Raw genomic sequence first — 20,808 nt, 5'->3', positions numbered from 1 at the left:
GGAAGGACTCCAGGCCCAGCCCTGGGAGACCTGGGATGGCTCCAGGCTGCTGGAACAGCAGAACCACCTGTAGTTTAGCAGGTCACTGCAAGTGCACCCAGCTCTGCGCAGGCACCAGCGGTGCTCTAGAGAAGCCTCAGGCCTGGTCTGTGCCACGGGAAGGGACTGGACACGCTCCAGGCAGCTCTGGGACTGCTCCTGGAGACACCGGTGAGTCTTGGAGCCCTCTGGATATGCCTGAGCCACTTCTGGAAACTGTGGAAACTGCAGAAAGTCCCTGGGAATGCTCCAGGACCACTCCCTGTGGGGTCTAGGACACCCTAGAGCTTGGGTCCAGGCAGTGCTAGAAGGCTCTGAATCACCCTAGGAAGCTCCCAGCTGCTCTGAGAACCCCAGGATGGCTCTGGGAAGCTCACCAGACCTCAAGCAGCCTCCAGGAAGCTCCAGTAGTTTGAGAAAGGCCTGGACATCTCTGCCCCCTGCCTTCCCAGAGCTGCTGGTATCACAGCCTCCACCATCCTGGAAAAGAACCTGTTGACACAGACCTTGACTATTGCCCATGCCCGTACCACCCATCCACCACCCCATCATCTACAGATGCTTTTATTGCAGCTCAGCACCAGAGCTCTTATTGCAGACACAGTCCTGTCTTACAACCCAATGCTCTTGCATTTCCGTAAAGAGCCAAAAAAGGACTCTACCACGACCAGCATTGCAGTAGTTTGTTCGTGTTTTACCAGTACAAAAAGCAATTAGCATAGTACATCATCAAAACCTTGACCAAGTGAGCTCAAGGGGAGTTATCTTGGATCAACCGTTAGTCTCGCCTCACGCAACTAGGCCTTATTCACGTGAATTGGTGCATCGAGGGTCCCGTAGTGCCTCATTCGAGATGGTGCCTCCACTGTGCTCCCAGTTTGGCCACTGATGCTGAAGCCGTAGATTGTGAGCCAACATTTGCTGGTGAATAATTTTGGATTCAAGACCAGAGAGTGTTTACAGCTGCAGTTTAAGCACCGTCCTTAGTACGGATCATGCCACAGAAACTCCCCAGCACAGCTGGGGGAAGGACTTCACCAGCCACAGCTTGCCTGCATGATGCTTCAGGGCATCGAGGCCTGAACTAACCAACTTCTGCCTATGGACCAAGTGCTTGGCAGCTCCTAGCTTCCCCCTTCGTTGTCTGTGCTATCTAGGCTACTTCAGTGATAAGACAGCCTGAACCCCAGCTACACAGCTGGGGATGCAGCCAGCAAGGAATGCACTAGCCTGTGAGCTGCTCAAGGTGGTTTTATCTCCTGTTCTCTTCCTGCCTAGTAAGAGACCTGGTGGCATGAAAAAGAAGACATATTGCTTAGCCCCCCTGGAAGGTCACAAGCAGTGGTTTCCAGATCACGGCAGTACCCATGCTACACACAGGGCTGGAAGCACTCTGGTGCAGAGACAAGTTTCCCTACTCTGCATTTCACCCTTCCAAAGGCACCAGCATTGGTCCTTTCAGCCTCTCAAAATGTTGCTCAGTCTCCCATAGTGCAAGCTGAGAAAGCAGGTGTGGAAGACAACTACWGACTGATAATTAACCCTGAAATAGCCCTGGGTTTAAGGGCTTCTTCCCCATTAGAGTGACCTCAGCCCAGCCCTCTCAGTCAGCTTCCAGCCCCAGACCCAACAAGATCTCATTTTAGAGGTCTACACTACTTCTGGCAGATCCTACTAAGGCCATCATTACCATCATGACTGCACATGGCTTCCACCACCTCAAAAGCACAAATGTCATYGTTATTGCTCAAAGGAGGGAATGGGCAGAAGCTGACCCCCTCCTGCAGGCTGGCAGCCCAGGCAGAGTGACACGAGCACCTTACAGCACCTACGATACATGACCCTGCACGGGTGACCCGGCAGTAGAGACAACTCGTCTGCTGGAAGCTAAGTGACAGATCAGATGTACCAAAGCCAAGCTTTTTTGGCAAGGTTTATCTCACTCAGTCATCTAAATCTAAAGGGAGGAGAGAGCCAGCAGGCTAAGTAAAGGGGCTTTGGACTGGAATCACTGGACCTCAAGATCCTGGCACAGATTAGGGGCTTTTAAATCAGCACTGCACTATTCAATACACACAGAGGCAGGAGCAGTCCAGGGCAGGTTCCARGTACCCTTGAAGACCTCTAACAAAGTCATCACTGAAGTGACGGCACCCAGAACTGACCTGCAGGGTAGTCCAGTCCCAGGATGTGTCAGTAAAACTTCAGGGTCCGTTCTCACGGGATGTAAAATGGCAGCATGTAGACAGATCACTAAATTCCATCATTGCTTTATGCACGAATCTAAAGGCTCTTGCTAGAGTGCCTTTTACTCCTGGCAACAGGCAGTTTTAAGTAGCAAAATAACTCCTCAGATCAGCTGGTGACTCTCTTCATCGATGCCTGCCAACCAGTATAGAGATGCTATGGGAAATACCAGCGCCGTTCAGACAAGTGTTCTTGAATCCTGCTGCAGGTGCCGGAAGGAGCTAACCTCCACCCCACCTGGGCCCTGGTGCAGCAAGTTTCGGTGCCACTGCCTGGTGGCTTTGCAGTGACATGCAGAGTTCCTAGCAGTGTTGCTCAGGATGGCTTTACCTTCCAGGGTGCTCTCTGGATCCAAAGCAAGTCTTCTCCCTGAGCACACGAGTGTTCCCTGGTGGAGAGGGCACAAGGGCCGGCACCTCAGGCTTCGGCATCGTCCTGGTTCAGCGTACTAGTGTCTTGCAGGAGCGGCGTTGTCTCAGAGAACGGAGCGGGGTTGCTCTGCGTGTCAGGCTCACGCAGGCTCTTCTCGTCGGTGGTTCTCTGAACAGAGAAGACAGCAGCAACTACACACTCAGCAGCTGCAATGCGGAACAGACCTCACGGCGCCCACGCTGCGACGCTCGCTGCCCAGCGAAGACCTGCGGTGCCCACCGCGACMGCCTGCCCCCACGCGCACCACCGGCCCCGCTCGAGGTATACGCTGTTGGCAGGCTAGGACAGAGCAGCTTACAGCAAACCTTTCCGCACWACCGGTCAAGTGGCCGCGAGATTTCTGGAACGCCTGTATCGCTCCACCACATCCAGTATCTCTTAGAGGATGCTGTTACCTGCTCGAGGCCTGCAGACCTCAGGACAGCCAGTTCCCCGACACAGAGCAAAGCCACCTGGGTTTCCAGAGCTCCCACAGGAGGATCACAGCATCGCAGGGTGCCATCACCCCATCCCTCACTGCACCCAAGACCTCTCAGATTTTTGAATGTTCAAGAACTCTTTTCTGGAGGCTTCTTAAATAGAAGATTTTTGCATCTCCTCTCCTGAACGGTATGAAGTTATTTTCATTCCTGTCCACTAGTATTTGGAGCACCAACTAAATACACACGCAGATGTTTTATACATCAAAAATCCCCTACGGAAAGCCTTTTAATCAGGGCTCTGGAGAGTGAAATCCACGAGGCAGCTAGCTCTATTAGTCCCATGAGTTTTTGCTCTTTTAAAAACTTACCCCTGGATCTCACAAACTCTCTGGGGAAAGCTGAGAAAAGCCTTTCCTCACACCAATCCTATTTTTCACCCTGATCCCTGCTGATCTTATTATTAGGGCTGTAGATCAGGTACACTGGGAGCAACAATAAAAGCATCTTCCTGCAGCCTGGTTAAGTGGGAGTACCGAGACAACTAAATTGCCCTGGATAAAGCTAGGAGGCAACATCATTATGTCAAAGCTCGCCAAGAGGGCATGTCTGGCACAYGTGCACAGAAAGCATTTCCGTTTGATTGGTTTTAAGCAAAGCTTAATCAAATCAGGATGAGAGGAAAGTATATTACCTTGACTGGGTACCCACCTACAGTCTGGCTTCCCGCAACACCGTCCCCTTAACTGGAGGCAGCTTTTTGGCAGAGGTGGCCTCGTTGGCCTTATTAGTGTCTGAGTTCTTTTTATTGCTAGTCCAAAATAAAGAGCATTTTTCCTAGAAGATAATCAGGCTATTTTACGGTGTACTTTGACATGAATTCAGTAAGGGTTCCAATTTTAATAGGAGATTTTAAGAAAGTTTTAATCACTGTTTAACTACAATCTACTTATTAATGAAGATCACAATTTGTAGGTTATACTAAGCTGTCCTCTATGTAAGATTTCAGTCAGTGTTAAGCCAGTTTTAAAATGGTCCATTTGCATTTTAAATGAGTGTCGCAATTCAGGTTTTAGACCGCGTTTGCAGAAGAGATTAATAACGTATTTGGGCACGCTCTGTGCTCGTACAGGAGGAGATTTACACATTTTAGAACTGCAGGCTCAACAGATGCATTTTAAACTGGCTCCACTACAAACTAGACCAAGAATTTACRTGTTTCACCGTACCTCATCTGGACTGAGTTTAGAGCACACTATTCCCTCTGGAAGCTAGAGAGGCAGGCAAGAAATTCCAAGAAGAGATTTGGTTAAGGAGACCTTCGCACCGGACGACACGTGGCAGCAGTGGACAACGCCCTTGCTCAGTGTCCCCTGTGACATCCTGCGACTTCAAGAGGGAGCAGTGTGCATGATTAAGTAATCATTACTAGATTAGCAACATTTAAATCAGGAACACACCTTGGCTGCGAATTACTGTCTTCCAGTTTACAAGTTCTTCTCTATTCATTAGAGGGAGACTTTCATGGGTTGTTGCATAGGCTCCTTAGAGATTTCTAAGATCGTTAGGGCTTTTTATTCACTTTCCAGGTAGCCAGACACTTCCTGCAGTTGATTTTAGTTCCAGCAGTTCACGGCACTTTTTCAAGCAGTAGTGGGAGCCGCTGAGCCCAGATACTTACARCTGGCTTCTGCCTAGGCTCGGGATATTTCACAAGCAGATATTCAATTGACTAAAGTGAATTTAAGAATCAGCTTCAGTTCCTGACCCCTTCTGGCATGGTTAAGGCTCCTTGATACTGGGAGTTAGGACTTGCAYAAAGCAAGGTGAATCACCAGCCCAGGGCTGCACAAGGCTCTGGAGAAACAGCTGCCCAATGACTGCAAGTAATTGTCAGATTTGCTGGTGCCAAGCAGCACAATATCGTGGTCTGCCAAATATTACTTCAAAGGCTTGCCCAGTTGCCAGCAGTCAAGACCATTCCTGCGTGAATGCTCTTGCTTGCAGCCTCGCAGTGTACTAGGAGACTCAGGCTTTAGGGGTGGCTTTTGGGCGGCAAGGAGCCTCCAGCAGCTGCTCTCCACTGTTGCAGGTGAGCTGCTTGCTGAAGTGTCAAGCAAGAAGAYTGAAGGAGGGAGCAATCACTGGAAGATGAATAGCAGACTTTGGCAAGTCAGGTTTCCTGCTCAAAAACCCTGGGGCACCTTACCCACGGCCTTAGCTCCAAGGCTGGAGCTTGCTGGCTTCTGGTGCACAGTCTCTGCTCACTGTCACAAGCTGGCAAAGGTGATCTTGCTAATTCACACGTTTGGACAAGGGCAGAAAGCGACTTTCTGTACAGGTAGCCCCAGAAACGTTAAGGCAAGGTATTTCTAACTTTGGCGAGAAAGAAGCACCCTCTAAAAGCATCACCTTGGTTGGGCAGACAGGAGCCAGCTACTTGTGCTGGCAGCCTCAACTGCTTAACGCACCTCATGTGCCAGTGACTTCCTGCAGTGGCCGAAGCCGAGGGGTGCAGCGTACCCGGGGCCTGACCACTTCAGCAGCGCAGTGGAGGCTCCGCGCCGAGCGCTCGGCCCCAGCGCTCCTCCGCAGGGCTGCGGAGCGCACGGAGGAACAGAGATTCGGAATCATGTGCTTAAGTCAATTATGCTGTTGTAGGCTTGGTTAAAATCCCATTACGTGACACTCTGAAAACCCTGGCAACCATTTAAAGTGAGGTTTGAGTTACTTTTCCTGCAGGGGCAGTTACTGGAGGCCAAGTGCTCATGCACGTGCTCACCTGAGCCCACTCCTACCCTTAAGCATTGCCTTTTTATCCCCACAAGCAGCCTCTTCAGTTCTCAGCTTGAGAGCCAGCTCAGGTTATTTGTCTCTAGTGTTAAACTAAATAAGCTTATTTTGATAGGTTACGGCAGGGAGTTAGATCTCTATTTCAAGAGCTAAAGCTTATAGGGAGCTTAGTGTTATCAGATGGATGTTTTGGAGCCAGAGCCACAGATCTCCATCAAGCACCTCAGTTTTTGTGCTCTATCCCTAGTTCAGGTTCTCGCTGTGCTAGGCATCGAGCATCCTCACTGCTTCTCCCCATCGTGGGCCAACTTCTGGTTAGGTGCCAGCTTCCCACAGGCATCAGATACTTTCACTTCTCATTAAGTCCAGATCCACAAAAGCACCGAGGGTCCAAGTTCCAGAGCTATCCAAAGTAGTTTCACTTGCAGGGAAACAAGTGAATTTTAGGGAAAGATGGGATCCAGGTTGTCTTGAGACATGGGCAGAGCACCTGTGCCCTTTCTGCAAGAACGCAGCTACCACRTTTCTTTTATGAACAAGCTGTGCTTAAGTGGCTATATTGCACCAGAGAAGAAGGCTCTGTTCAGGTTAGGAAGCAGTTGGGACCCTGCAGAGACATTTAGACTTCAGCAAACTGCTGCTTTATAAGGAGACCAGACTGAAGAGCTCGTTCTTTTGTCAGCCGGATGAGTTGAGGAATGCTTCCTCCTACAGGAATCCACTTTTATCACTACTGGGCATTGAGACAGCCAGAAATACTTTTGTTATCTATCTGCAGCCCAGTTTCTAGATGGCTGAGGAAGTCCTGCTGTTATATACTGGCACCTGGCAACATTCGGACATGCTTCATGAGATCGGCCTACGTTTCATCAGGAGTGTTAGATTGTCAGCCCAATCTACATCATYTGATTAAGTCTGATTTGAGTAACAGCATTCACTGTTAGACATCTGCAGGTTCTTACCTTACTCGTTGCCATGAGTAAAGCTGCTGTGATAATGAGAAGGATACTCAGCCCAAGGAAGATGTACTGCAGATAGTCCATCACGGACGGGATCAGCACCAGGCTGGTGTAAAACTGCTTTAGGACTGAGCCTTCGATGGATCCACTCTGCTCAGGAAAGCAAAGCTGTCAGTGACACTTCCCTTTCTCCCGGTGCCAAGGCAGACCCGGTGCGCAACTCCCCTCCCACTGATCCCAGCAGGGATTAGGGAATTTTCTAAGTAGGATTCARTCAGGCTAGAAGCTTTTACTGAATTGCTGAGTCCCCTGGACACGCACACAGCTGCAGAGGACTGGCACGCACCGGCCCGAATTAGCACAGGACACAGCGACAGTGCTGTTCTGGTTCTGTGCTGAACAGCACCCAGAGGTTAACCAAGTACAGCGCAGGGTTTGCTCAGCTCAGAGGGATTAAGCACRTGGCCAAGTGTTGCAAAACCCTCTGTTGGTCCCCTAATTAGTCTGGTTGGCTCAAAGCCTTATTCAAAGCAGAGTTTCCCCAGGGAAGTCACGTAACAGCACAGAGCCCTCTCCGGGCACGGCAGCTCTGGGCGGTGGGGAAGCAGTCTCCACCCTTCTGCACGAGACCTTCTGCAGAACTGGGTCACGGCAGGCAGYGGGAGCACAGCTCACCTCTGCGAACCACAGCAGCGGCAGGACCACCGGCTTAATCTTCCCTGTTTGCCTGAGGGGAGAGAGATGCACATTTAGATTTCTGGCTGACCACGTCACAACTAGTGTCCGAGTCCTTCCTACAGGGAAGGAAGGGTCTGAGAGACTGAGAGTGGCCAGGAAAACCGTGCAAGGAGGCAACAACTCCTCCCGCTTCAGGGGACTCCCTCCCCCTTCGGGACCAGGTCCAGCCAGGGCCGTCCGCGCAAGAGCAGAGCTTATATTTCTCCGTGTGCCCAACGGCCCCACGACAGCAGTAAGCGCCGTCCCAAAGCTAGGCTCCAGGTACGTTCGCTCAAGTCGCACTAAACTTGCGACTGCAGGACGTCTCAGGCCCCCGCACGGCATTACGGGGTGCTGTAGCCAAGCTCACAGCACCAGGGCTGTTGTCGGCATACAGCCGGTCTACAACGCGGCGAGTTTCTGCCTGTCCCCRCTCCCGCGGCTATTTAACGCTTGGCACCACGTAACGTTGGTACGGAGCCCTTCTGGAGAGGTTCCCGCTTGTTCCCATAGCTAGTTCAAAGAGGCTTTTTGGGAGCACAGCTTCAGCTTTCGGCGCTGAAGGCCGAGCGTGCCCAGCCTCCCCGTGTCGGCGCAGCGGCCTCCGAGCAGCTGCACACGCGCAGAAAGCTGCGGCGCGGTCAGAGCGCTCGCACCACGCCGCCTGCCCGCCGGGCGCGGGAGACCCTGCGGGAGCCGGTGGAACAAGCAGCCGCAGCGCGCGGCTCGAGCTCGGAGCCTCGGGAACAGCTGACGTTTCGCCTCGCGAGCTCAGCGCCGGCGAGCTCAGAGCTGCCTCCTCTTCGGCGGCAGTAAACTCTGTACAGCGATCGGCAACACTTCCAGCTCTGGGAAGGCAGACTGCCGTTTCCACGAGACAATTACTTACATTATACCCGCCACCTGCTTTATGTACAGGTTCAGCTGCAGCTTGATGGAGCAATTCATCGGGATGCCCGTCACCTGTAAAGGGAGAGGCCGACCGCGTCACCCGTGCGGGCAGCATCCGCCTCCTCGCGGGAGAGCGGCCCCTGGCCTTCCGCCAAAGCCGCCTTGGGTGCGACTGCCCCGGACCGCGCGGACGGCTGCTGCGGTGGCTGCACGCGGGCCGAGCAGCGGGGCTGGGGCTTGCCCCGCTCCCCCAGGCGCCAGGTGCCCAGGCTCGGGGGGCGACGGCTCGCGGAGGCAGCACGCTGGGGGCGGCTTGCCACGTGCTCCCCTCCCTCGCGCTCGCTGSGCAGCGACCCGGGGTTAGCCGGTGAAGGCACACGGCTAACCTGAACAGGCCTCGCTGCCGCAGAGCGGCCCCAGCACAGCCCGCGGGTGCCCCGGGAGGAAGCCAGCACGTTCAGCGGGCAGACACGGGGAGGTTTYACGTGGCGCAGGGCTTGTGGGCCTGAGCCTAAGCACACTGAAACTGGCTGAGTAGCACATGCAGCTTGCAAGCGATTGCTTAGGTGACAAAGACATGCCAATGCCAAAAAAAACAACCAAACAAAAGTGCACAGCCAAGGGCCCAGATCATTTCTCATAACTGCGACTAGATATCAACYGCTATCGCTGTCCAGCAAGAGACTAAGATAGCGAAGATAAACTGCAAAACTGGTCTTGCTGACATTCGTCTAGAGCACTGGTTTCTCATGACACTGCAGTTTTGCAACACGTTTTTAAGGGCAGAGTTTTTGTTGGATTGCACTCATTGCAGGACCATACTCAGCAGGCACCAGCTAGATAAGGATATAGTTAGTTGTACTGTTATCAGAAGATGTTTAATACTGTAATAAACTTAATTAGATTTTCCTAACTATGATAAGAAACCAGAGAGAGAGTCCAATGCCTAGATAACAAACACACTTACCTTACCTCTAGAGAGGAGTTGTTTCCCTGCTTGAACTAACATCACCGAACACTTGGAAGATCTGATCACTTGCAATACAGGCTATGGGTGGAAGAGCCCAAAGCCCCCTCCCCATCAGCAGCGGGGACTGCATAGATGGCTCAAGACACCTCAACCCATCACCACTGGAGTGTTTCCTTTTCCCTTATGCTATAGACATGCAAGAAGCACAGCAGTGAGTCAGTCCAGTTCAGAAGAAGCCAGCCAGAAGGGCTATCTGGGACAGTGAAAAAAGTGAGACCAAAAACCAGTGGCAATGCTTCAGCTAGAGTGATCTTTAGACTTTGCTGGTCAGCTGTCATGACTGTACAAGCTCTTAGATCTAGGGCACAACTAGTGTGCTGCTAGATGCGCCTCCTGGTGTTATGGACATTCCTGAGTCAGAGGAAAGGAAAACTTGACTGTGCTTATCAAAATAATTATGCTCATAATTAGTTCTGCAATTTTCTAGAAGCCACACGAGCTATTTAATTAGTTTATGGCTTTGATATTTTTATCTGCACATGCCCTTGCCAGCCTCTGCACTATGGAACCTGCACAAATCAGCACCATGAGAGCAGAGTGAGGCCACTGGGCAGCCGGTGGGAGATGCCCCCACCCTGGCCGATAAGCCCGCACCCCAGCTTAATCCCCCAGCCTCTCCCAAGGCAGGACTCCTCCCTCCGAGGCAAGGCTTCAGACAGGCTCACTCACCGGGTGCACGTCGAGGAAGAGCGCGTGCTGCTCCTTGTTGGGGTGCAGGCCATCAACAGCGTTCACCAGGAAGGGGTCAGCATTGTAGAAGTGTGGGTGGGAAAGGAACAGGGGTGCATCTGGATGAGAGYAAAGCCATCTTCAGCTCAGCCAAGCCCATTAGGGAGCTTTGTTGACATTTTAACCGTGAAAAGCATTGGTTCTGAACAGGCTTTAAGATAAATTGTTTCTATCATTCCCCTCCCAGTGAAAAAGTTCCTTCTCATCCTTCCTGTAACTTATCCTAGCACTTGGGGAAAACTAAGACCTAGGTTTAAGCTCCTCTCTCCCTCCCAAACCCACCATTCAACGCTGCAGTAACTTGTACCTAGACATGGGTCAGGACACTGAAGTCCAGGTTCACTCCTGTGTAACCTGCACCAACTGTCCAACATTAAAGTTCATTTGGGCAGTTATGTGGCCTGCCTTTCCCCACCCACGGTATCTTTCAGCGCTTGGCAGGTGGCTGAGCAGACTTTCTGGATAGGAGGCCTCATACCATTTCCCTGCAGCTAAATACTGGTATGGCAAGAGTATGGCAGAGAAGAACTAAAAGCACAGAGGGACCAGAGAAGGAAAGGACCTACTGAACCGGCAGGAACTGATGTTCTGGATACCAGACTGTAGGCAAGGGCAGAAGCCTTCGTTGGGTGGGTAGTCCGTGCCGTTGGCAAAGAGAGTCTTCGGTGCCACAAAGCGATAGGTGGGCACACCTTCAAACTCCCCAGACTGCTCATACACCAGCTTCATAGACCTGAAAAGCATTTCAATGGAGAGGAATTAAGATTAGCCAACAGCCAAGGGGTTTTAAAAACAGAACCAGGTTCTTATCGTAGCTGGATAAGATCACAGCTGCAATGTAACTTAGACTTTGAGATCAAGATAAACACCTAGAACAGTGCTTTGGATTGGGAATGAGCATTTAAGCCATTTGTTTTCCATGTTTTAAGCACAGATAAAGAGTTGGTCAGGACTAGTTATGGAGACACACAGGCTTACAAATCCGTTTGCAAAAGCCAGATGAGATTTGTTTAAGGGCAAATAACAATCCCCACAGATGCTCTCTGGAGAGATAATGCTTTCTTTGTGCAAGTGTTGGCTCCAAGGCAGAGGTGCTCTGTCACAGGAGACAGACACTGGCTAAATCTCTGCTTTTGCAGCATGACTTCAGTATGTAGGCCACCAGGGGAACAGAAAAGCTTACCTTAGGAACTCTATCATGCAGCCAGATTTTCTTCTGGGTACAACAGGCCAGTTACTTGGGGCTGCATCATTCAGACCAGCTGGTCAGGGTAGATGCAAGTTTCCAGGAGGGAAGTTTCCCTCCTTCACACACAAGCAAGATTTGCAGAGATACAGCCTGGTTAGACGAAGGAGGATGCTTATCCCTGTAACTGCCTGCCAAGACTGAAACCTAGGATATCGGATTCAAAGCACTTTTGGCAGTTCTGTGCATGCTTCTCAGCTGTGGTTGCCTTCTGGAGAGATGGCAGAAGCTGCTGCAACATATTAGCAGGGTAAAACATAGCCTACCTTGCGGGGACACCCACACAGCTGCATCTCAGTCTATTGGCTGCACGTGATGTGCAAACTGTGAGGAGACCAGGCCCCAATGCCCCCATCAGGGAGACAGATGGGCTCTAACTCAAGCTCAGCACAACTGGACTCCTAAACAGTTTTGKTTTTTTAGCCCAAGGAGCCACAAATTTTTCCTGAAAGAAGAGGCTAGGGTGAGGAGTGCCTTATTATTTTCTTAGAGCTGATGTTTGTGATTCCTCCCTAGCCAGCTGGGCTATCAGAGATGTTGCAACAGTGGCTTTGGGGAGAACCAACAGCACTGGTTTGCTAAGAGAATATCATCAGCATGCCTGAGCCACTTCCTCCGCATTACCCACTTCCCGTGCATCACATCCTGAGGGAAGCTTTTGCACCYAGCTGGAGCCCCACCATGACTTCTTTCACTTCACTTTATGCCTTGACAGAAAACATGTACTCAGTTCCTTAGATTTTTCTGGTTTTACAGAGACAGACAGGTTTATTTAATCTTTGATTACTCATAAAATTTCCTCTAAGTCCTTGGCTCCAGGCCACTGGGTGTTTGCTGATGCCTCCTGTGCACTAATACTCGCCTCAGATGACTTTGCCGGTGAGCTGGAAGGGGTCAYTGTTCTCCATCCAGCACAAGCACTCTGCTTGTTCTGCAGCACTAACTGCAAAGCCTGAATTAACGTTATCTCCCCCAAGCTGGGAACAGGGCTTTGTGCCATGGCCTGTCTCCTCTGCTTCCCCTCGTTCCAGCTTTAGGAAGTTTCAACATGAGCAGGGCAGAATCCACAGGGCACTTTAACCCCTGCTTGATCAGCTACAGTCAATAGCGCACAAGGCAGAGTGCTCAAACAAGAAATGAAGCAGCCTGGAAAGACCAGCATTAGCTCTTCTGACACTATTTCTGCAAGCAATTAGCCAGCTGCAAGTTCTGTGGCCAAATGGTTATAACCAAATTTCCATAAGACAATCCTCACTTCTCCATTCTCCTCCCATACTTTATCTAGATTGGTCATTTCCTGCTCATTCAACAAGCATAAGCTAGATTTCTCCAGTAACCTAAGAAATATTTTTATGACCATCACAAGATGCAACTAAATGGGCCGCTCTGTTGTTCGTGAAGTTCTGCTGCTGCACCACTGCACTGTAGCTGGAGCTTTAACTACAGAGACCAGTCCCTACTCCTCTGTGCCACCGCATGGGTACTCTGTTCCACCCCGTGTCAACCCCACATTTCCAAGCACCTGCATGGCTAAYGGGAGTGACTTTTGGAGGCCACGCAGGGCACTGGGGGCTCACCTGCAGGCATCGGGACTGTAGAACTCCAGTGATGTCGGGCTCATGAATGGTGGCCACATCTCCCCCGAGGTCCCGTTGATCATGTTGCATTCATTGGTCTGCCAGTAATTCACCTGCAGGACAGATGCAGAGCTGGAGCTCAGCCAGACAAGCTTGTTGCTCAGTTCACTTCTGTCTCTGCCATTTTCCATTCTAAACTGCCATTTTAAAGTTACTGCCACGKTAAAACCTTAACTTCCATACAGAGTTAAAGGGAAGACCTTGAGATATCAAGGTTACCACATTCAAACACCTGCCCTGTTAATGGACAAATGGGGCAAAATTCTCCTGCCTTTAGTGATCATGTAGCCGTTGATCTGCAGATTCATTTGATTTTAGTTAGGAGTGAAATTCCACAGAAAGAATAAGCACCCCTTTCATGAGGGTATTTAAAGTAATTCCTGAAAGAACACAGGCCACCGGAGCCTGGAACTTCAACCAATAGACTCAAACATCCGTGAAAGCATTTCAAGCCCTAGTCAGTCAGCTGACGGGTGGAGATTAATGCTTCATGACAAGCCTTCTGGCAACTTGAAGTTGTGATGGTTGAAGCCCTGCAGAAACCTACCTGCCAAGCTACCAGCCAGATCTTGCAGTAACACTGATGGCTTTTAGCTTGTCTTGCTTTAGAGCAGTGAGTAGCCTAATATTAGAGATTTGCTACCCAACACTTACTTTTCTTAATCCATTCCATGAATCCACCATGTGAACTCTGCTGATGTCCTTCATGCCTGTATTCACTGTGAACAGTCCTGAATTGGAGTTGTTAAACTGCAGAGAGAAGAAACCAACTTTTAATCCATTATATGCAGCAGGACTACAACACAACAACACCTCCACATGCTTCATTAGCTCAGTGGGTGTCCACATGCAGTAAGCTACTGAACTCTACTTATTTCAGTTGCTATGGTTTGGTGCAGTTTCTAATCTGTCGAGTTCCTACTGAAGGGAGGATTATGGAAGGCTTGCACAACCACCACTAACCACACACAAGCACTCTGACCTGTTTGTGAGGGGGATTGCCTGGACACTTGATCCCACAAGCAATATCAGTGCAATTTTAGTGTTTCCAAGCGACAGTTTACTTACTTCGACAAATAAGCCAAATTTTCCCTTGAAAGGGATCAAGCCAGGCACAAGCATATTTAGTGTTTCTATAAGAGGGTCTTGGTATCCCCACATGAGCTCTCCTACTGTCCGGTTCATGAACGCCTCCTGTTTCAGGCCAGCCAGGGCTCCGCTCAGTAAGAGCTTCACAAAGTTTGGCAGCTTTTCCATCATTACAGCTGCCCCCTGGGGAAGAAAATAAACCTCTGAGACAAGAACTGTCTTTACTCAAAAAACTAAAAACAAAYAAACATTTTTTTTAAAAAAAAGCAGCAATAAACCTTCAGTGCTCAGCAAGGTTCCTCTGCTGCACTGCTCTACAGTCCTAYAGAAATCCTTCAGGGAAGCATTCAYAATTATTYRCCACTATCACCTGTTCACTATTTATCCYAAATTTGGAGAGATAATGTAGTTAGTGGCAATAGCCACTGAAGACTTGCAGGTGTCACTTTATCAGAGGAGGCTTGGACAAGGTTACAGACTCGTCCAGCTTCTTYGCATGGCACCCCTCTGCACGTCCCACTTTCAGAAAGGCCTCATCTGTCTTGCAAGAATAACTGCTGTTGGGCAGAACATCACCAAAGGTAACATCTAAGTCACTGCTGCCCCTTGTCCCATCTCTGCATCTCGAGGGACTATTTTAGGTAAGCTGTTGGAGTTGTGCTGAGCCTCCCCACTAAGCAGTGTCAGCTAGTGCTTTTATGCACAATTTCTCCAGTCGTGACTGACTGACAGTCCAACATGACCCCCAAMAGCCAGAAAGCAGTGAACTGCGTTCTTCAAGCTTAAACCACATCTGGGCTTAACGAGCCTTAAGCCCAACAAGAAAGCAAGCTGCAAGATACCACTRGGCACCATCCTCCCCCCTGCAAGCGGGGTCACCAGTACCCTTCTGGGGAGCAGGTTACCATGAGCAGGATGTTCGGCACGACGATGTAGTCGTCCTCCCTGCCCATGGACAGCTCCGGCTGGAAGAAGAGCTTCCGGTACTCGAGGAAGGAAACGGTGTCATTGTTGTGGAATGTGATGTTCGTTTTATACCTGAACTCTCTGCAAAGAGAGAGGAGAACGTGGGAACCCTCCCTGATGTGAGGGGCCTTCAACCACCCTGTGAAGATACTGCGGTATTTCTGCCCAGCTCAGAACCCAGCTGATGGGTTCAGCAACAAAAAACATCTGTTGCTGACAGAGGAATGAATAAACCCCCCCTGACATTTCATCCGCAGTTGATGAGAAGCCCAGCCTCATCAGGGAGATGCCCAGGTGAGCAGACAAGCAGACATACACCATCCCACACACAGGAACAGCCTGCAAGACACGGGAATACCGAGCAGGAAGAGATCTGCGCTGCTGACAGGCCCACACACTGATTTGCTCCGAGTTCCCTGATCTCTCCTGGGTTGAGGAGCCGTCTGCAGCACGATGCTCCACACAGCGTGGGGGCTAGCCTGCTCCTCAGAGCTCGGGGGTCACCACCCATGCCAATTTTCTGCATGCTGCCTTGCAGCAGTACCTTTTCGTGCATGCCACGTGCTGCTGGGGTAGACCAGGTCTYGCGTGGGGGCCGTGATTCTCCACAGTACTGCAAGGTTTTCCCCAGCAGTGTGAGCTGCTACAGCACCACGGGGAGCCACTGCTCAATCCACCAGCAAAACAAAGTCCTTTATTGTGGAGCCTCCATTTTATGGCCCATGTTAGGGAAGGGCACTAATCTTGCTCAGCAGAARCCTAAGGACACTAATAAGCTTTGCCCATTTGTTTATTCTTATTTACTCTAAGTGAAGCCTTTTCCCCAGGACAATGACTGTGGACACGATCACAACATACAGAAGCCACGTGGTCTTACAGTGCTGATCTGGCAAGTCCAGTGGAAACAAGGCCATATACACACTGCCAGGTTTCCCCCAACACTACTCAAACAGCTTTGGATTAGACCACTAATCTTCCCACATGAGCTTGCTTAGGCTGCTGACCTGACCTTGCCTACATGTGTAGGCACTAACATGTTGAATATTGCTATTTATGGATAACTGCACACACTCAGCTCAGCATCTCCCATCACTTCATGTTCCAGGTCTACAGAGGCATCTGAGAGTTCAACCACCATTCTCAGCTGCGGCAAGAGACCCAGCCCTGCGTAGGTGGACCTGACCAAGTTTTAGTGCTCCATACTGGTTCTCATAAACAGTGTTCACTGTAGACAGACTSTCTGTCTCATCATATTAGATGAGACGTCTTGGACAATTCAGGAAGTCTGATATTTTAAGAGGCAACTTCAGCTTCAGATCTCCAGCTCTGGAGCTGGACTGTTAAATGAAGAGCTAAGATGAAACTCAAGTCCCCTCTGAAGATGAGGATTGCCCACCACCACTTGGTTACCTTTCACCCCTGCTCTGAGACTGCATGAGCCCAAGTATGGCTAGCTAACAGGCCCAAGTTCCCTGCACAGGCCTGAGCTCCATAGCCCAAACTGGAAGAACTGCCAAGCCTTACAGCCTTGATGTGGTCGTACTCTTGGCATCAACAATAAAGCAACCAAATGTTCTGTAACTGCTCTAAAATGCTACATCACTAGATTCACTCCAAGCATGCTAATGCCATGGCTCTTCACTGAGGAGTCAGCCGGAAGCCTAGCCACCAGCACTTGACCTGTAAACATAGGGCCCACGTTGATTCACGACCGGCTTCGCTCCCTGCAGGACCTCCTGGGGATTCATCACTTCGAAGAAGTGCACCGAGAGGTAAAAAGGAACGGGAATGTCTCTCCACATGCCGAAGGCAATGCTGCTGGGGTCGATCCTCACATTCTGCAGTGGAAAGGAGACACCACATTTAGGCTGGGCTGCCCCAGGAGAGCATGTTCACCTTGGGAGCTTYGAGAGCCCATCATCCAGAGGTGCAGCCCTTGTCAGGGGCAGCTGACWGCTGCAGTGCCAGAAGGCCTTCTCCAGAGGATCCAGTCGCATCTTGCCTAGTGAAACAGAACCAGACTTAAAATGAGAACTTATGTATGCATAAGCATCAAGTTCATGCTGCAGGATGTCTGTAGGCTTATTTATTCAGAACCAACTTTCCGGACCCCTACCCAGAGGGTTTCAAAGTTGTTTTGACATGCTACAGGCTTGCACTGTGCCAGCCAAGCCAGCACTAAATTATTTGTACTTCTGCATATTTGACTTGCCTGGCACAAACAAGTCTGCCCTGAAGGTCTTAGTTCATCTGTCATGTTTGGCTGTTCAGCGTGGCTAGAGCCAAGCCTGGAGGAAGAAGGTTAAGCAAACTCCAGCCACATGACTCTTTAGATATCGGACAGAAGGACCTGCAATTTCCCTAAAAACAGACAAAGAACAAGAGCAACAACCAAATTGTATCCCAGTGGGGCTCACATGCCTTTTCTTCCTCTTAGTTGTCATCCTGCAGTGACTCATAGTGGGGCATAAGACAGATGGCAATGGATAATCACGTTTTTYGTATCACTTAAAATCCACTGGTAATGCCTACAAGAACCCCCAAACTACTTGCAAGTCTTCATTAGTTCCTAGCCCAGGTGTTGCACACCTTCTCATCTCCTTCCTGGCTCTTGAGGCTGGTTTTGGGACTACGTCAGCCCACTCTGGTCCGGGACAGCATGGCAGTTGGCCACRGCCAGGTCTGGCCAGACTGTACTCACACTCCTCCTCCTGGAGGAGTGCTTGCTGTGCTCCCTGAGCTATACCCACCAAGGTGATCTGGAAATAACTAGAGTCATCTCTAAAGACTGAGATCCTTTGACTCGGACCCAGTACAGCCTGCTTCAGAGTCAACGGCACCCTTGGTTTATCTCTCAGCTCCAGAACCTTGCACCTTGAGCACCTACTTTGCACCACAACCAGGCTTGCTTTTGACCAGTTTTGACCCACTAATCAGTGAAGACTCATGGGCATCACACTGTGGCAGGTAGCTGGGTCCTGCGACGACTCTTCTCCTCCAGGGCCCCCGGCAGCCCAGCTGCCCAGGAGGAGCAGGGCTTGCCATCCCCTGGCTCAAGGTCCCGGCAAACCCTCTAAGCCCTGACTCCGAGCACACACCCCTCTGGCACGGTGTAACACAACCCCTAACGCAAACCCTTCTCATGTTCAGTTCAACACCCAGCTGCTGCTGCTGGCTCGAGAGCCTCAATCCTGCAAGCATAAAGGATTTTACAGCCCAGAATCCACTGGAGAACAATAGCAACTAAGCAAAAGATAGCCTGTTTTATAACCCTTATTCTCCTGTTTTTCCTGGAGAATCTGAACAACATCTGCTTTCCTTTGTTTTCTAGATCTTACCCCTTTCCATCCAGCCACTCATGTTATGCTGGACACGCATATTCTGCCTTGTGCTCACTGGAGCCCTTGCTGTRTATACATATATTTATAGAACACGTACACACAGTCAGGCAGAGCTGCATCCTGGCTCCCCGAAACYGTCTCAGCCCTCTCCCATCTGCACACAGTAACTCTAGGTGCTCTAAAGATGCCRATAAGTAGAATCTACTTAATAGGGAAGCCTTAGAATTAAACTACTTGTAGGTTCACACAAACATGGTCACACATCTGAAACAGGATAGCTTTAACTAAGATGAGTTACAAAACATCACTGAGAGCTTGCTGCCTCCTGATTGTCTTGTGAATCTCTAGAGGAAACCTCTGCTCTGATGCATTCAAGTGCAACTTCAAATGTAAGATCTTGTCCTCCACATCCTCTCTCACCATGTTCCTCATTCATCCTGCTACAACTTACAGCACTACCTTTGGCTATTTTTAGTCTTATCCCAGCTTTCAAGTGGGGAAGTAGAAGAGTTTCCAGATGGAGGAAATGTTAAGCGACAGATGCTCGTCAAAGACCRCACAGGCACTTGACTGGCTGGACATGGCCGAGGACAGCCTGGATTGCTGCAGCCCGAGCGCTGATTATATTCTGCAGAAGAGGTCAGTTATTCACTGCAGCCGACTCACGCACCACACTGCTGTATGCCCACACCCTGGCTCAGAAGAGAAAAACAACCAACCAAACAAAAAAAGCTATTAGCTTATCAGCTTTTTAACCAACTGCAAATTAGTTGATGTAGTTTAACTGTGTTAAAGTGCATATCTTAGGCAGGTCCATGGTACTTCAGGTGCTTCCAGAAAAGCCACATCCCCAGGTTTTGCTGAGCCAAGGTCACAAGTGGCCCTGTCACCAGGGCAGTAAGTGTAGCCTCCCAAGCAGATTCAGTTCCTGCAAACAGGGTGGGAGCTGGGCTCCACATTCCCCTTCCTACTGTGTGTTTCCTTACCGACTTTATCCATAAAAAGAGCCCCAAAGCTACAACCTTAGCAGAGCTGCAGAAGGCAAGATTGGCAATCACCCTCCACCTGCCCTGCTCAACCCCTTCACACCAGCACTGGTACCTTCGAGGCTCAGCTTTTCCCATCACACAGCACTCTGAAGACCAACCTTAGGTTTTTCAGTACGGCCCTAGGTATTTCTGGCCATCCTAGACATCAGCACTCAGCTATTATTTCTGTTTAACATTAAACCACAGAACCCCTCTGTGGAGGTTATTCCACGTGTGAAGCAAGAGCAAATCACCCCATTCATTYGCAGGCAGGTCAAGATGCCTTGCGCGGGCAAGGTGGCCTCAGGGCAGGAAGTCCGAGGACTTCCCAAATCCTGGCCAGGCAAGCTCCAGGGCTGCTGCAGGGCCTGCAACACAATTCAGAGCTGCAGCAACCTGTGCAGTGCAAAACTGTGTAATAACATGCTTTCATCTCTCCCATAGGAGCCACAGCAGAAAGGGGAGGAAAGCCTCAGCTGTTACACTTGCTACACATCTTCAAGCACCAGCTAGTCCCTCTACCTCTCCCAGAGGAGAAGTGCTTCGATTTCTAGATCAGTCCCACATGTCAAGGAGCTCCTTGAACATAAGCAAACTTGCTGCCAGGCAGCTGTTTGTGTAATCGCCTCCACACAGCCTTTGGCCAGCTACATAAGTATTATTAAGTGCACTGGCATCATAGAAAACTCATTAAACRTGCAATCAGGGCAATCTTTCCCTCCGGAGTATTCCGGCATAGTTTGTCCTACAGCCAATTCAGAAAACTTCTTGCCAGACTAAGTCAAGGCTTGGCAATCTGTGCGCGCATCTTCACRAGGAACAGCTAGTGCTTCAGGTGAAGGCAGTGCAGACAGGAGGAAGGACGGCGCCAGGGTGACAGCGGAGACTGCCTGCGCCCCAGGCGCCGAGTTGACTCCAGCTGTGCAGAAAGCCCTCGCTGCGAGAGGACAACTGCCTGTCCCGCCCCGGCACAGCTGCGGCAGGGGCCCACAGCTGGATTCACCCATGCTACAACTTCAAAAGCGCTCCAAGCCTCAGGCCCTCTGGTGCTCAGCTGTCTCAGAAACCCTAGATAACCCTGCACACAAAAAACTTGTGCACAGCTACCATCCATGCACTAGCCCAGGACGTGCACTGGGCCTGCCAGAGCCCACGCACCGGCCCTGCCCCACGCACCCCCATGCACCCAGCACCCCAGGTCCCATGCACCGGCCCTGCCCCATGCACCCGGCAGCCCAGGTCCCA

At 50.5% G+C, this 20,808-nt stretch overlaps 1 protein-coding gene across 1 annotated transcript; it reads right to left on the bottom strand.

Moving 5' to 3' along the window:
* Positions 1-712: 712 nt before the first annotated feature.
* Positions 713-19,105, bottom strand: SCARB1 (scavenger receptor class B member 1). Its single transcript, XM_085321172.1, has 12 exons — positions 18,995-19,105; positions 16,875-17,032; positions 15,134-15,275; positions 14,208-14,411; positions 13,794-13,889; positions 13,080-13,192; positions 10,823-10,989; positions 10,197-10,315; positions 8,496-8,569; positions 7,565-7,616; positions 6,893-7,039; positions 713-2,826 (listed from the first exon to the last, which is right to left on the bottom strand). The coding sequence occupies exons 2-12, from the start codon at positions 16,994-16,996 to the stop codon at positions 2,704-2,706; spliced, it is 1,359 nt and encodes a 452-aa protein (XP_085177298.1). The 5' UTR covers positions 16,997-17,032; positions 18,995-19,105; the 3' UTR covers positions 713-2,703.
* Between the last annotated feature and the right edge of the window lie 1,703 nt (positions 19,106-20,808).

The sequence above is a fragment of the Rhea americana genome, unplaced genomic scaffold (genome assembly GCF_003343005.1).
Source record: "Rhea americana isolate MKP2758 unplaced genomic scaffold, rheAme1 scaffold_68, whole genome shotgun sequence".
NCBI classification, from domain to species: Eukaryota; Metazoa; Chordata; class Aves; order Rheiformes; family Rheidae; genus Rhea; species Rhea americana.
This window is presented reverse-complemented; position numbering and strand designations above follow the sequence as displayed.

Coding starts and splice junctions, on each gene's coding strand:
- SCARB1 (XM_085321172.1), bottom strand. CDS start 16,996: ATGTGGAGAGACATTCCCGTTCCTTTTTACCTCTCGGTGCACTTCTTC. Junction 8,570..10,196: donor TCTTCCTCGACGTGCACCCG/GTGAGTGAGCCT, acceptor CTCCCTTTACAG/GTGACGGGCATCCCGATGAA. Junction 7,040..7,564: donor CGCTGCTGTGGTTCGCAGAG/GTGAGCTGTGCT, acceptor TTTCCTGAGCAG/AGTGGATCCATCGAAGGCTC.